Here is a 14,187-nt window from a genome sequence, read left to right as displayed (position 1 = left end):
CACGGTGGGCACGAACGTTTCATTAATTTCCACACGCTCCGCTTCAGTGATTGTTGAAGGGTAAGTTTCCCTTTCGTGTAAATTTTCATGGGAAAAGGCATCGGAAAAGGAGCTATGGATGTTTCCAAGGTCGATTTTACATGCCTCGGACTTGTTTTCCAACACCTGCCTCGCTGCCTTCCGCCTCTGATTGTAGAACTGGTATTGGGTCAGACAAACTGTTAATATTAAGTATCATAGAAATTAGTTAACAACTTGTGAATACTATAATCATGTCATAATAGTGTACATCAGCCTCATCAATATCATCGTCATTTACTTCTTGTTTTTAATCTGATTATATATTGTTTAGAATCTGTAAGATGGTACATTTACAGCACGATTCTTTTATTTCTGCATATGCTAATATTGTATTTTCTGGTTAGATGGAAGAGAGGGCCTAGTGGCTAATGTCTTGTCAGACAAAATACATCTATTTTATTCTATTGTATAAATTATGGTATTTGATTACACAATGCTGTAGCGATGTTAAGGGGACCAAAACAGGAAATGTCAAATTACTCCGGTAATTTTAGTTACATCGAAAACTGTACAGGATAAAAATGTGTAATAGTTAGGTATTTGTGCAACAGCCAAGGAAGCGATCTTTTACGTTACGAGTGAGATGTTCAGGCGAGAAGTAATTTCGAATCTGTGGTGTAGTAGTGAGTGTGATTAGCTGCCACCCCCCGAGGCCCGGGTTCAATTTCCGGCTCTGTCACAAAATGTTAAAAGTGGTACGTGGGCTGTAACGGGGTTAACTCAGCCTCGGGAGGTCAACTGAGTAGAAAGGGATTCGATTCCCACCTCAGTCATCCTCTAACAAGAGAAGGGCGCGTACCGGAGAATCGCGGATCTTACGAAAACATTTGAACACACGTTAAATGAGCCAAGAATAACACAACGGTCAAAACATCTTTCGTGAATTAATTTATGCGACCTACAGAAAGCGTTAAAATTTGCACGTTTGAATCGGCGTGCTGGCTACGCAGGACTGCGGCGCTTGCCGGGTTCACTCGTCGGGGAGCGCGCCACTGACCCTTTCTATTCCGTTAGTATTTGCGTAGTACGTCACGAAAATGATATAGAGGCATTAAGATAGAGAATGTAATTCCTGCATTAAATAATTTCGTGTGGCTATTTCTAGCCGAGTGCAGCCCTTGTAAGGCAGAACCTCCGATGAGGGTGGGCGGCATCTGCCATGTGTAGGTAACTGCGTGTTAGTGTGGTGGAGGATAGAGTTATGTGTGGTGTGTGAGTTGCAGGGATGTTGGGGCAGCACAAACACCGAGCCCCCGGGCCACTGGAATTAACCAGTGAAGGTTAAAATCCCCAACCCGACCGGGAATCGAACCCGGGACCCTCTGAACCGAAGACCAGTACGCTGACCATTCAGCCAACGAGTCGGACATTCCTGCATTGATTATGGGTCTACAAAGGCAGCAGAATAAGATTATTATAGTGAAAATAAAGGTTTATTAGCATAACAAGGGCATTACACACGAAAGCAAGTTACTGTACTCCTTATAGCTTCTGCAACAATGATGCTCGTGGTAGAAATGTTGAAAGTACAAAGCGGTTCTACACCAACCACACCTGACGGAGGGCTTAATAACACAAGTTCCATATTTTCCCTCCAATGCAAAAATAACTTTGCCTATGTTGATTTATCATTATAGAAACAGCCATTTGTCCCATACAACTATAAAGCGTATGTCAGCGTGGCTTCAAATCAACTATTGGACAGTGCGAGTTGCGGGTAGTGTATGGAGTAGCGGCCTGCGTAGCCTAGCGTGGTAATTCAAACATACGAACTTTAACGCTTTCTGTAGGGCGCACGAGTTAATTTCCGAAAGAAGTATTATGGCCATTGCGTTATTCCTGGCTCATTTAACGTGTGTAACAAAATTTACGCAAGATCAGTGGTTCCGCGGAACGCGCTCATCCCTTGTAAGGTGTTTTCCATTGTTTCCCACTTATCCTCCAGGCAAATGCTGCGATGGTACCTAACCTAAAGCCACGGCCGCTTCCTTCCCTGTTCCTTATCTCTCCATTCCAACTCCCCCCCCCTAAGGACCCTGTTCCGCATAGCAGGTGGGGCCGCCTCGGCAAGGTACTGTCCTCCTCCTCGGCTGTATCCCCCGACCCAATGTCTCACGCTCCAGGACACTGCCCTTGAGGTGGTAGAGATGGGATCCCTCACTGAGTGCGAGGGAAGAAGCAACCCTGGAGGGTAAACGGAAGAAAGAAACAAAGGAATTTAGAAACGAGTAACGTAAACTTATTACTTTAGTGGCTGTTGCGTACAATATTTTATTTCATACTATGGTGAATACACTTTTTAAATTAAATATTTATTTATGTATATATAATTTTGATACGTCACCACGCAAATTATTACGGAAATTCAAATATTATCTGACAAGTCCATCGCCGGAGAGCATCGCTGACGTAGAAATATTGTTCAGTCGTCACGGTAACGAAAATAATTGGTGATGGTTGTTGTCATGATTGATTTTATAAGTTGTAAAACATGGTTAATAGCTCCTATTGATCACGAAGGTTATGCAAATATCTATCGAAATGAGGAAAAGGCAAAGTAACGATCACTCGAAGAATGAGGGGAACAAGGACTCAAAGAAGTACTAGTAGTGGTAGTGGTGATTATTTTTTAAAGAGGTAGTACGACTAACAAGCATTCTCTATATAATACTAAGCAGGGAGAAAAAATGGAAGGGGCCCAACACTTCGAAGAATGAAAGTATCGGCCAAAAAATGCAAGGGCCACGAAGGGCGTGAAAGATTTACTAGGCCTCGGTGCCTAATACTGTTGGGGTCGGAAAAGAGCATTAGTTGACCAAAGGAGGTCTGATAGGATAGATGAAAGTGAGAAGCCTGTCAAAAGTAAGTGTAAACAATGCTAGGACTTAGCTAAGGGCCCCTTAGCCAACAACCCACACTGACAAGTTTGGCCCCTTTCAGCCACCTTGTACGACAGGCCGGGGATACCGTGGGTGTTATTCTACTGCCCCCACCAGCAGGGGAAAATCAACTCGTAGAAGGGAAGGCAGGATGTTGGAAGTTAATGTTCGAATACCTTGATATCATAGAGCCGGAGGAAAACAAAAGGTGATGGCCTTCTCTGCTCTAAGTCCCTAAAACTTATCAACAACAATAGTAACTGAGTGACTAGCTATTGTCACTTTATCTCTTCCACTATCACCCTTCTCCGCTAGATGTCATTACTGCTGTAACTGCAACAACGGGTACACAACAGGTACGTGTAAAATTAAGAATTGTAGTACCGAAATTCTCTTGATACTCACTTTACTTCCACTGGCCAGCAGCTCCTCGATACATGCCAAGCCAATCCCAGAAGCACCCCCAGTTACCAAAGCAACCTTCTCGTTAGGATCCATAGCTGTAGTCAGCAGAAATATGAAGTCGAGTTACCTGAAAACATTGAAACATGTATTACCTTTAGCAGCGTCAATCTCACCGAAAGGCTGCAGCGTAGTATGAGAGACATCGACTGCCCTTAAACTTGGGGGGGGGGGTACTTGGCAGGAGTTTTTTCAGGTTCTCAGCCACTCAATCCACCGAGATGGCCCTGAATTGGGAAGGTTTTGATTACCGGTATTCAGGAGGTTGAGAAGTAGTACTGGTTACTTGGTTGGTGTGGGTGGGAAAGAGGGGTGGGGGTGTGTTTGGGAGGGTGATTGGTCTAGCGTGTGAGTGTAGGCGTGCATGTTGTGTTTAGCTATAATCGCTTGTTTGAAGTACTGGCGGCCAGGAAACGAGGCCGTGTGACTACCGTGGCAGTTCACGGACCTCACTGGTCCCGAGGCACCACGCACTCAGCTTCACACAACCGAACAAGTTTGCGTTGCGGCACGGCCAGCTATGGATGTTGCTCTGTATTCTGGAGACAGCTGGGTTCGAATCTCCATCGGTCATTCTCGAAATGGTTTTCCGTGGTTTCTCATTTCATCTCCAGGAAAATACAGGGATGGTACCTTTCGTAAGGCCACGGTCACAGTTTTCGGGGATGTCGAGGTGTGAGAATTTTGCCCCACATGAGTTCTTTTACGTACCGGTTAATCTACCGTATTGGAGAAGCAGCGGACTGAGCCGCGATAGAAGAAGCCAAGTTGGGTTCTGAAGGCCAGCGTTTTTAGCGTCTGAGCCACTCAGTTCTCATGTAGGAAGGTATGTTGGCGCTTCTTTTAGAGAAATTCCCCCGAGGTGACGACCGCACGTTTGATGCAGAATACATACCGCGTGACTGTAAAGAAATGAAAGTCCTATCTTCAATACTGTAGTTTGTTTTAGGGTTATCACTAGGGATCGGAAGTTGAGGAAAAATCCTTTTTTCTTCTCCAGTGTCCAAAGACGAGGCCCAACATAACATGTATGTTCACTCTGGGTCATTGTAAGTTAGAAAATGGTGGGATTTATTTGTCATCTTTTGACCTTTTCAGCGGTATTTTTTTTTATTTTTTTTTTTTTTTGCTTGTAGGTCGTTTTTATTTAGGTCTTTTTTTCAACTTCGCCTGCTTTCGACTAAATTTGTAGGCCTCTTCTCAATTCGAATCATCATTAGTTCATCCATTACCTCTTAAACATTTTTCTGCAGAAAGAGATAAAATGAAATGAAAATTAGGTGAAATTACCAGGAGTTCAAATTATGCGCAAGATAAGTGCAATACTGAAAGGAGAACATTTTGATGCGAGTGTTTTTGCTTCAAGTATAGACCCTTAACATCCGTTGATCTGGAGAGAATGTTATGGATGTTTTGCAAAGTGCTGTCTGAAAACCGACGATCCTTTATTCCTAAGAACCTGGAGATGACTATAGTGATATACTGCAAAAGCCAAGTGAGGTAAGATATCCGAATCTATTTTTTGCAACCCTAGCGTGGTTAAGCCAAATACGATTCCAGTTATACTAATTTAAATTTATTTCTCCAGGATGTCCATTGTCGGTTCGCTCAATTCATTCTAGGAGGAAGAAACAAAAAAAAAGCTCATCGCACTACAGCCCTTGAAGGGTCTTGGCCTACCAAGCGACCGCTGATCAGCCCAAAGTGTTGTAAACAAGGTTGGGTTTACAAAAAGCACAACTTCTTTATTTGCTTCACATGTAAAATTACAATATTTACACTAACAAAACTGAAAGTTATCTCGAAGCAAATTGAACTATGAATTTGGAGAAAGAGTCTGTCTTTGTACACTATATACACGTTGGAGTATTCACGTTCACTACTATTTCGGAAAGATAGTCTTTGTGACATGAAAAGTTCTTGATAGTCAAAAACTATCAGAAGCACTGACGTAAATATCTCAGAGAGTCCTTCCTTGTTGAAGTGTCTGAGTTCATTAACGTAAGTTCAATGACTGAAGAGTTCCTACTTAGCGAAACTAAGTCGATAATGGGAGCTTGCATTAGCTAGGGAATGATAGTGGCATATAATGGTAAGACTGGGCATGGACAGCGGAATAGGCAAGAGGAGCGGTGACCCGAGGTGAGACCTCTTACTGCCAGAAATTCAGTCCACCTGGCCGAAGCACATTTTCAAGAGGAGTAGCCTCCGTGCTCGACGTAGGGTGTATTCTGGAGCTGGACACCGGGGTCAGTGGGCGTCTGGACAGGCTAGGAGCTCCTTTATATAGCACACACGACGTTCCAGGCACGCGCACTGAGGGCTGCGCGTCGAGGCTCGAAGAATAACACACTGGCACGCGTGTAGCTGGCTGGCGGCGGCTGCGATGCTGGGCCGGAGCTGCTGATGCCTCTGTTGTATTGTCCGGAGCTGGGACTGGGCGGAGTGGCGCTGCCTCGTCCTGAAAGGAACCCATGGTTATTAAATGGTCTAAAGCTCGTTCAGCAATAGATTTATCTGGCTTAGCAATAGCATCAATAGCTGGACATGGGCGGTAGCGCAGACGTATCTGGTCTTGATGGCGGCAGATACGTTTCTCCGTAGTCTGTATCTCGTAGAGACGATGACCCAACGATCTGCAGATGACTCCAGGTATCCAGAGTGGGTGGGACTTTAATGTCCTGGTGTAGACCTTGTCGTTGACTAAGAACTTCGGTGGTGAGGTCTGAGGCTGGGCCGGAAGAGGCTGCAACAGAGAAAGTGAAGTTCTGTGAGGTCGTCCATGGAGCTTCTGTGCAGGAGTGATATTATCAGCGCCGGGCAGAGTTCTGTAGTTGCTTAAGAGTTGGAGCAATGCTTGGTCTTTAGTTAAGCCTGAAGAGACAGCTTTTTTCATACTTCTCTTAAATGTTTGTACAAAGCGTTCAGCTTCACCATTAGATTGAGGGTGAAAAGGCGGTGCTAGGATATGACGAATGCCATTATATGTACAAAAGTTCTTAAAAGCAGTAGCTGTAAATTGAGGTCCGTTGTCCGAAATGAGTACTCGAGGTAAACCTTCTGTAGTAAATATTTTCTGAAGAGCACGAATGGTAGCTTCTGTCGTAGTAGTTGAATGCATATCCACTACATATGGAAAGTGCGATAGTGAATCGATGACTATTAACCACATGGAACTGAGGAAAGGACCTGCGAAATCGATGTGAACTCGTTCCCATGGAGTAGTAGCAGGAGGCCATGAAGCTAGATCAGAAGACGGGGCGTTCTGATTCATTTGACATTGTTCACAATGACGGATGAGTTTTTCGATGGCGGCATCAATACCGGGCCAGTAGCAGTGTTGACGTGCTAGTTGCTTTGTTCTGGATATACCCCAATGGCTTTGGTGTAATAATTCGAGAACTTGTTTCTGTAGGCAAAGTGGGATAACCACTCGGAAGATGGTGCCTGTTTCTAGGAGTACGACTCCAGCACGAGTCGTGAGACGATGCTGCAGACGATGATAAGGTGCAAGGTGGGCAGGAAGCTAGCTCTGAAGAGGCCAACCGTTGCGGATGTAAGTACGCACAGTTGCAAGTGTACTGTCCCTATCCGTAGCTTTAGCGATGCAGGTAGCATCAATAGGAAAACTGGATACAGTATCTTCAAGTTCTATGTCCAACTGAAGACATTCAGATTCCTGAGAATCGAAGGCAGTATCAGGACCAACTGGTAAGCGTGAGAGGGCATCAGCATTACAATGCTGGGATGTGGCGCGATAGACAATCTGATAGGAATAATCAGAAAGGAACATGGACCATCTTTGAAGCTTGCGGAGGGAATTCTCAGGGATCTTATTACCAGGGTGGAATAAGTGTACGAGAGGCTTATGATCAGTAATGATCAGGAAATGGTTGCCATAGAGATATTCATTGAAACGGCGAATACCAAAGATGATGGCTAAAGCTTCTTTCTCTATCTGTGAGTATCGACGTTGATGGTCATTAAGTGTTTTCGAAGCGAATGCGATGGGGCGTTCCTGTCCATGACGATCCTTCTGGGAGAGAACGGCACCGACACCGTAGTCTGAAGCGTCAGTAGCTAGCGTGATGAGCTTGTCGGGCTGAAAATGAGTGAGTTGTATAGCTTGAATTAAGGCGTTGTTGATGGTTTTCCATGCCAGTTGGCATTGCGGAGTCCACTGAAATTTAACACCTTTTTTACGTAGAGCGTTTAACGGAGCTGCCACTGTAGCGAAGCGGGGAATGAACTTATTATAGTAGTTCGCTTTGCCTATGAAGGACTGGAGCTGCTTGAGGTTCTGAGGTGCCGGCATGTTTACGATAGCTGAGACATTCTGTGCACTAGGGCGAATTCCAGTCTTATCAAGTATATGTCCTAGGTAGTGAACTTGAGGCTGAAAGAATGTACATTTAGCGAGATTCGCTCGTAGGCCATTGTCTTTCAATTTCTGGAGAAGGAGGCGTAGATTGTTTAGATGTTCCTGATGATCTTTTCCAGTAACAATAATATCATCCAGGTAGTTAGCACAACCGGGAATGGAGGCGGTGAGTTGAGCTAAATAGCGCTGAAAAATAGCCGCTGAGGATGAAACACCGAATGGGAGCCGCTGGAGCTGGAGCAGTCCGAGAGGAGTGTTGAGTGTTAGAAATTTCTTAGATTTTTCGTCTAAAAGTAGCTGGAGATATGCTTCTTTAAGATCAACTGGAGAGAAGAATTGTCCACCAGAGAGACGACGGAATAAGTCTTCTGGACGTGGAATAGGAAAGATATCTGTGTCGATGTGTGCGTTGACGGTAGATCGAAAATCTCCACAAAGTCGAACATTACCATCAGGTTTCTTGATGACCACTAGTGGAGTAGCCCATTGACTAGAAGTAACTGGTACCACAATTCCAGTTTGTATCCATCTGTCTAATTCTTTCGTGACCTGGTCTTGAAGTGCTAGGGGTACTGGACGTGCTTTGAGGAAGCGAGGCTTAGCTCCGGATTTCAGCTGTATGTGAGCTGTATAGTCTTTTGCTGTTCCGAGCTGAGAGTCGAAGACTTCAGGAAACTGCTCTAGGAGAGCGGTAACGTCAGAAGTAGGATGCAATATAGATACGATGGTAATGTTGTCATGTATCTGGAAACCAAATAAGTTAAATAGATCCATGCCCATAATGTTGGAGGCAGTGTAGTTGTTAATACGAGAAGAGGAATGGCCTTCTGAATTCCTTTATAACTAGCCTGAAGCTTGATTTGACCTTTAATGTCAATTTTCCTTTTGTTAAATGTCACGAGCTGGATGTCAGCTGGAGAGCATGCAGATGAACCTAAGTCGTGGTATGTAGCCAGGTTAATAATAGAGACAGGTGATCCAGTGTCTAATTGAAAATCGACAGATCGATCAGAGAATGAGAGAGGAACGATGATCTTGTGAGAATTCCTGGTAGGAAGAATAAGATTGATCTGATCAACTTCCATGTCTTGGCGGGGCTGTATATGCTTCCGGCGTGCTGCAGGAGTCTTAGCAGGGCGGAGCGAACTCTGACATACAGTCTGAATGTGTCCAAGTTTATTACATCGTTCACAAGTGGCTTTGAAAAAACGACAGTCACGACGTTCATGATGCTTGAAACAGCCTCGGCAGGAAGGCAGGAGTTTCGAGTTGCTTGTAGAATTGGGCTTCCTTGTAAAATTACGAGAGGGACCCGTGCGAGAATGCTTGGTAGAGAGCGCCTTGTCTGCGCGGTTCACTGTAGCAGAGGCTTTGTGGGCCCGAGGCGAGACTTGAGCAACTTCGTGTGGAGAAGCTATGGCTGCGGCAGTCTTGGTAGTAAGCTCATAAACCGTAGCAGTACGCTGGACGTCTTCTAAAGAAGGGTTACTCTTCTTGACAGCGTCAAAACGTATTTTGTCCTCAGGAGTATGTAAAATTACCATGTCCCGAATGAGAGAATCAGTGTAGGGTGAACCACAACCGTCCTTGGAGCATATGAACTGGCAGGGTTTAGCTAGACCACGCAGTTCAGTTATCCATTCAGTATGTGTCTGATGGGTTTGCTTTCGGCTCTGAAAAAATTTATAGCGAGCAGCCACTATGTGAGGAGCTTTGGCATAGTGTTCAGTGAGACGGGCCAAGAGCTGTGCGAATGGTACCTCAGAGAGGTTTTCTTCTGGACCTAATTTACGTAGTAATTCACACGTAGCATTGCCAACCGAACTAAGAAATAGTGCTCGGCGGCGTTGATCATCTGTGACAGAATGGCAGATGAAATGCTGTTGTAAGCGGGCTAAATAAACTGACCATTCTTCCTTAGCCGGATCAAAAGCAGAGAACGGAGGAATTGCTCATGGCTGTGTAGAGACAGAAATAGCTTGAATAGCCTGAATTAAGGCTGTCTGTTGTTGTTGCATAAACTGTTGTTGTTGCTGCTGTAAGGCCTGGAATACTGTAGCGAGTTGCTCAGCTGTAGCCATTGCGAGATGCGTGTAATAAAGAGCAAGTATAGCTGTGTGTCAGGACTGGTTGTATGCGAGACCTTGACCGGTATAGCGGGGAGTGAGAGAGAGAGAGAGAGAGAGCAAGCAAACACGCTGGAGCGTGCCACACAGGTGGAGCGCACGACAGAGAGCTGTGGAATGTCGGCTGACGTTCCGGAGTGTGAAGAAGTGTAATAGCTTCACTTGAGAAAAGCGAACTGCTGTGATAGGTCGTACGGGCGCCAATGTGGAATGATGATAGTGACGTAGTATAATGTCACTGTGCCCATGAGTGGACAATATCCCGCAAGAGTTTGTTGGTCTGTTGCAAATGAGTTGATAACCGAATGGACACAGGCTCGCACTTTGTTTCGACCGAGTGGGCGACACACTGAGCACAGATTGACTTCGTCGCCAATGTATAAGTGTCTGAGGGCACAGAGTTTGCTGTATCTCGGTGTGAATGAGTGGATGACGGGGCCTATAAAGTTCGTGCTGTGTCTCGTCACCACTGAGTGTGGATTGGCGCAGATGAATTGCAAGTTTGTTATCCCGTCGCCCCAGAGCTGGCGACTGGGGCCGATAAAGTGTAGTTTTTTTTTTTTGTTTTTTTTTTACCTCGTCGCCACAGAGTTGTGTTGTAAACAAGGTTGGGTTTACAAAAAGCACAACTTCTTTATTTGCTTCACATGTAAAATTACAATATTTACACTAACAAAACTGAAAGTTATCTCGAAGCAAATTGAACTATGAATTTGGAGAAAGAGTCTGTCTTTGTACACTATATACACGTTGGAGTATTCACGTTCACTACTATTTCGGAAAGATAGTCTTTGTGACATGAAAAGTTCTTGATAGTCGAAAACTATCAGAAGCACTGACGTAAATATCTCAGAGAGTCCTTCCTTGTTGAAGTGTCTGAGTTCATTAACGTAAGTTCAATGACTGAAGAGTTCCTACTTAGCGAAACTAAGTCGATAATGGGAGCTAGCATTAGCTAGGGAATGATAGTGGTATATAATGGTAAGACTGGGCATGGACAGCGGAATAGGCAAGAGGAGCGGTGACCCGAGGTGAGACCTCTTACTGCCAGAAATTCAGTCCACCTGGCCGAAGCACATTTTCAAGAGGAGTAGCCTCCGTGCTCGACGTAGGGTGTATTCTGGAGCTGGACACCGGGGTCAGTGGGTGTCTGGACAGGCTAGGAGCTCCCTTATATAGCACACACGACGTTCCAGGCACGCGCACTGAGGGCTGCGCGTCGAGGCTCGAAGAATAACACACTGGCACGCGTGTAGCTGGCTGGCGGATCGAGAAGGGAGCGACGGATATACAACACAAAGGCCTGCATATTACGAGGTGTCGTGTGGTCAGCGCGATGAATTCTCTCGGCCGTTATTCTTGGCTTTGTAGACCAGGAGGAGGAAATATTTCAGTCTAAATTCTGCAAGTACCTTTTTAACACACTCGGATTCCTTTCTTTTTAAATGTGTTAATCTAAAATTATACAATGTCTGAAAGAAGAAGCATTTCACTCATATATTTTTGCACCGTTTGTTGCATACCACCAGAATGTTGCATTTTAAACATTATATTCCTTCATTAAATATGTAATTATAACTAAAACTACGAATTCATTTGAGTCGCATTTCTACATCTCTTTTTTGCCTATTTTAGGCTTTTTTTTTTGGATATTTTAGATCGTTTTCAGGTCCATTTTAGGCAAATTATAGGTCTTCAGCTTAGGAGCCCTAGTTATTAGTATCCACATCCGTAAGTTCCAAATCATTTTCCGCCATTGGGACGGAATAGCTTTATTTAATGGGCTCCCTAGCCGAGGCACAGATTCAACTCATGAACTCGCATGTATCGGTCATGATCCAGCTTGTAGATTTAAGATAACACAAACTGCATGAGAGATGATTGCACTTTATCTCATGACCTTATCACAAATGAATGTAAATAATGGATGTCTTTGTTCCTTGAAGGTCAAACATCATAAGTCTGTATTAATGCTGATTTAATGCGTCGCTGTTCCGAGTTCGATATCAGTCCTAATATTTTTTTTCTTTTAGCTTAAGCTCTGATATGAACATTTAGAGTTCAAGGGCAGAGATTCCTATTTGAAGCAAAGAGTCTCCACAGCCATAGTAGTGTTTTATAGTTTATACCCATGGTCGTATTTGTCACTCGGTATACCAGAATACACGCAAGCAAATTCATCTCTGATACAAGCAGTGAAGGCTGCTGGAGGAGTGGAATAGATCATCGACACTAGGCCTCTATTATACTATACCCGTAATATTGAAAGAAGCACCCTAACAGCTAGGGCTGGATGGAGGAACATTGAACGTGCCAATGCACTGTGTTGTCACATTCCTCCATTCCTTTCTCCCTCCCCTCGCTTCCAGCCCTCTTGTTCGTTCGATCAGACCGCTGTGTTCTGTTGTACGTAACTCAGAAGTGAGAGGTTTGGCAACACCAAGCAACACGAGCCGGCCAGCAGGCCTATCTCCATGGCAACTACAGTGGACTAGCCCACGTTTCCATGGCAACCATACACCTTACTCCCTTATTCCCAACCAGGAAGGTAGTAAACGGACCTCCATGTAAGAAATGTCACAATGCTTCATTTAATATTATACCTTAGGACACCGGTGTCGCCAACGCAGAAGTTCAGTGCACACTGGTGTCGCCACCAGAAGTCTTGTATACAGTATTTCATTTTGAAAGGTGTCGTCATCAAGTGAGAACCTAATTTTGCTAGTTCTTCAAATGAAAAAGAAAGAAACAAAGAAGAAAGCGTTTGGTATACGCCCAATGTTGGCTTCGAGGCAAGAAAAAGGAATGTTCTACACTCTTTTCGGTGAACTCAGTGCAGACGACAGTAAATTTTTAAATTACCTTAGTATGTCTAAATCGTCCTCTTTGAGCTTTCAATCAATCAAAGAAGACACGGCTGGTGTAAATACAAGTATGTAGAAAAGTGTTACACCAGAGGAAAAATTAGTCGTCACATTAAGGTGAGTCGATTTTTCATTATATTTTTACCATTTGTTTTACGCCGCACCGACACAGATAGGTCTAATGGCGACGATGGGATGGGAAAGGCCTAAGAGTGGGAAGGAAGTGGCCGTGTCTTTAATTAAGGTGCAAAAATGGGAAGCCACGGAAAACTACCTTCAGGGCTGCCGACAGTGGTGTTCGAACCTACTATCTCACGATAATTAATTTAATTAATAATTAATATAATTCATTCTACAGCCAGAATTTACCTCGTGAAATAAAACATTTAAAAACGTACCGGTATCATTTGATAAACACGTGTCTTAAAAATTAAGTTGTAAAAAGGATGCTGTTTGAGAAGTTGTTTAATTATTATGAAAAAAATGAAACATACCTAAAATATTCTTGTCAGCAACATCATTCTCCTCAAAATCGGGTAAAAAATACACCATAAATACTTTCCACACATTTTATTTAGCATTTCTGTCACTGTACTCGTCGCTTGTAGTGTTCCAGATTACTGGGTATTTTTCAACTTGGGCTGTTAAGTCCTCTGTATTTATTCACATGCTTATCAATGAAATTAGCAAACTCTTTCATGGTACCCCAAGCACTACTCTTTCTTCATAACGTTTCTCCCAGCCATCGTAAGTACAATATTGAAAAGAGAACAGCTCGAGTGGAACTGATAGAGAAAACAGCGGGTATCAAGGGGGGAGGGGATGGGTCACAACCAGGTGGCGCCACCAGTGTCCTAATATGATAGTCTATATTTGAAGCAATGCCCAGCGTGTGTCACGAGACACCATTGGTGTCCCAGATATTGCCGGGCTCGTCCACCAGCCAGACAGCAGTTTCTGGTGGCGCCACCAGTGCCCTTTATAATAAGCTCCATATAACCCAACGCCCGCGTCAAATGATGTCGCCACCAGTGTCCTAGTATAATAGGGGCCTATCTGTCTTTCTTTCTTTCCTTTTTTCTTTCTTTACGCCTCACTTTGCCCAGATCCATCTTTGGTGAGATACAGTGTGTAGAGCAGAGCCTCCCAAGGTGCATGCACCAGTGCATTGCGCGGTGCACGGTGCAAAAGGCAACTTCGCTTGGTTGACCAGAGTGCAGACCCCCACTCCTAGATTTGGAGCAATAGCGCTGTCTCTCTCTTTCCCCACGCCTGTCTCGCTCGCTCCGCCTGTCTCCCTCTTCTTCACTTACTCCGTAGCGCTCCAAATCCAAGCCGAGTTGAACCGAGCTTAACCGAGTCGCCCCGAAACGACGCGCTGGTCCGAACCGAGC

General features: G+C 44.4%; 1 protein-coding gene across 3 annotated transcripts in view; it reads right to left on the bottom strand.

The window, feature by feature from the left end:
• The window catches only part of LOC136874030 (15-hydroxyprostaglandin dehydrogenase [NAD(+)]), a 111,804-nt gene that overhangs the window by 85,157 nt on the left and 12,460 nt on the right, over nt 1-14,187 (bottom strand). For 2 of the 3 annotated variants that reach the window (XM_068227639.1, XM_067147515.2), the window contains exon 2: nt 3,366-3,492. In XM_068227639.1, the coding sequence (XP_068083740.1) occupies nt 3,366-3,458 (93 nt within the window). In that variant the 5' untranslated portion in view covers nt 3,459-3,492. Of the gene's footprint in view, nt 1-3,365; nt 3,493-13,287; nt 13,510-14,187 lie in introns of those variants that run through there. The other variant, XM_067147516.2, reaches the window with a different exon arrangement.

This window comes from Anabrus simplex, chromosome 5, assembly GCF_040414725.1.
Source record: "Anabrus simplex isolate iqAnaSimp1 chromosome 5, ASM4041472v1, whole genome shotgun sequence".
Taxonomy (NCBI): Eukaryota; Metazoa; Arthropoda; class Insecta; order Orthoptera; family Tettigoniidae; genus Anabrus; species Anabrus simplex.
The sequence above is the reverse complement of the archived record's forward strand: the minus strand, read 5'-3'. Positions and strand labels throughout refer to the sequence as shown.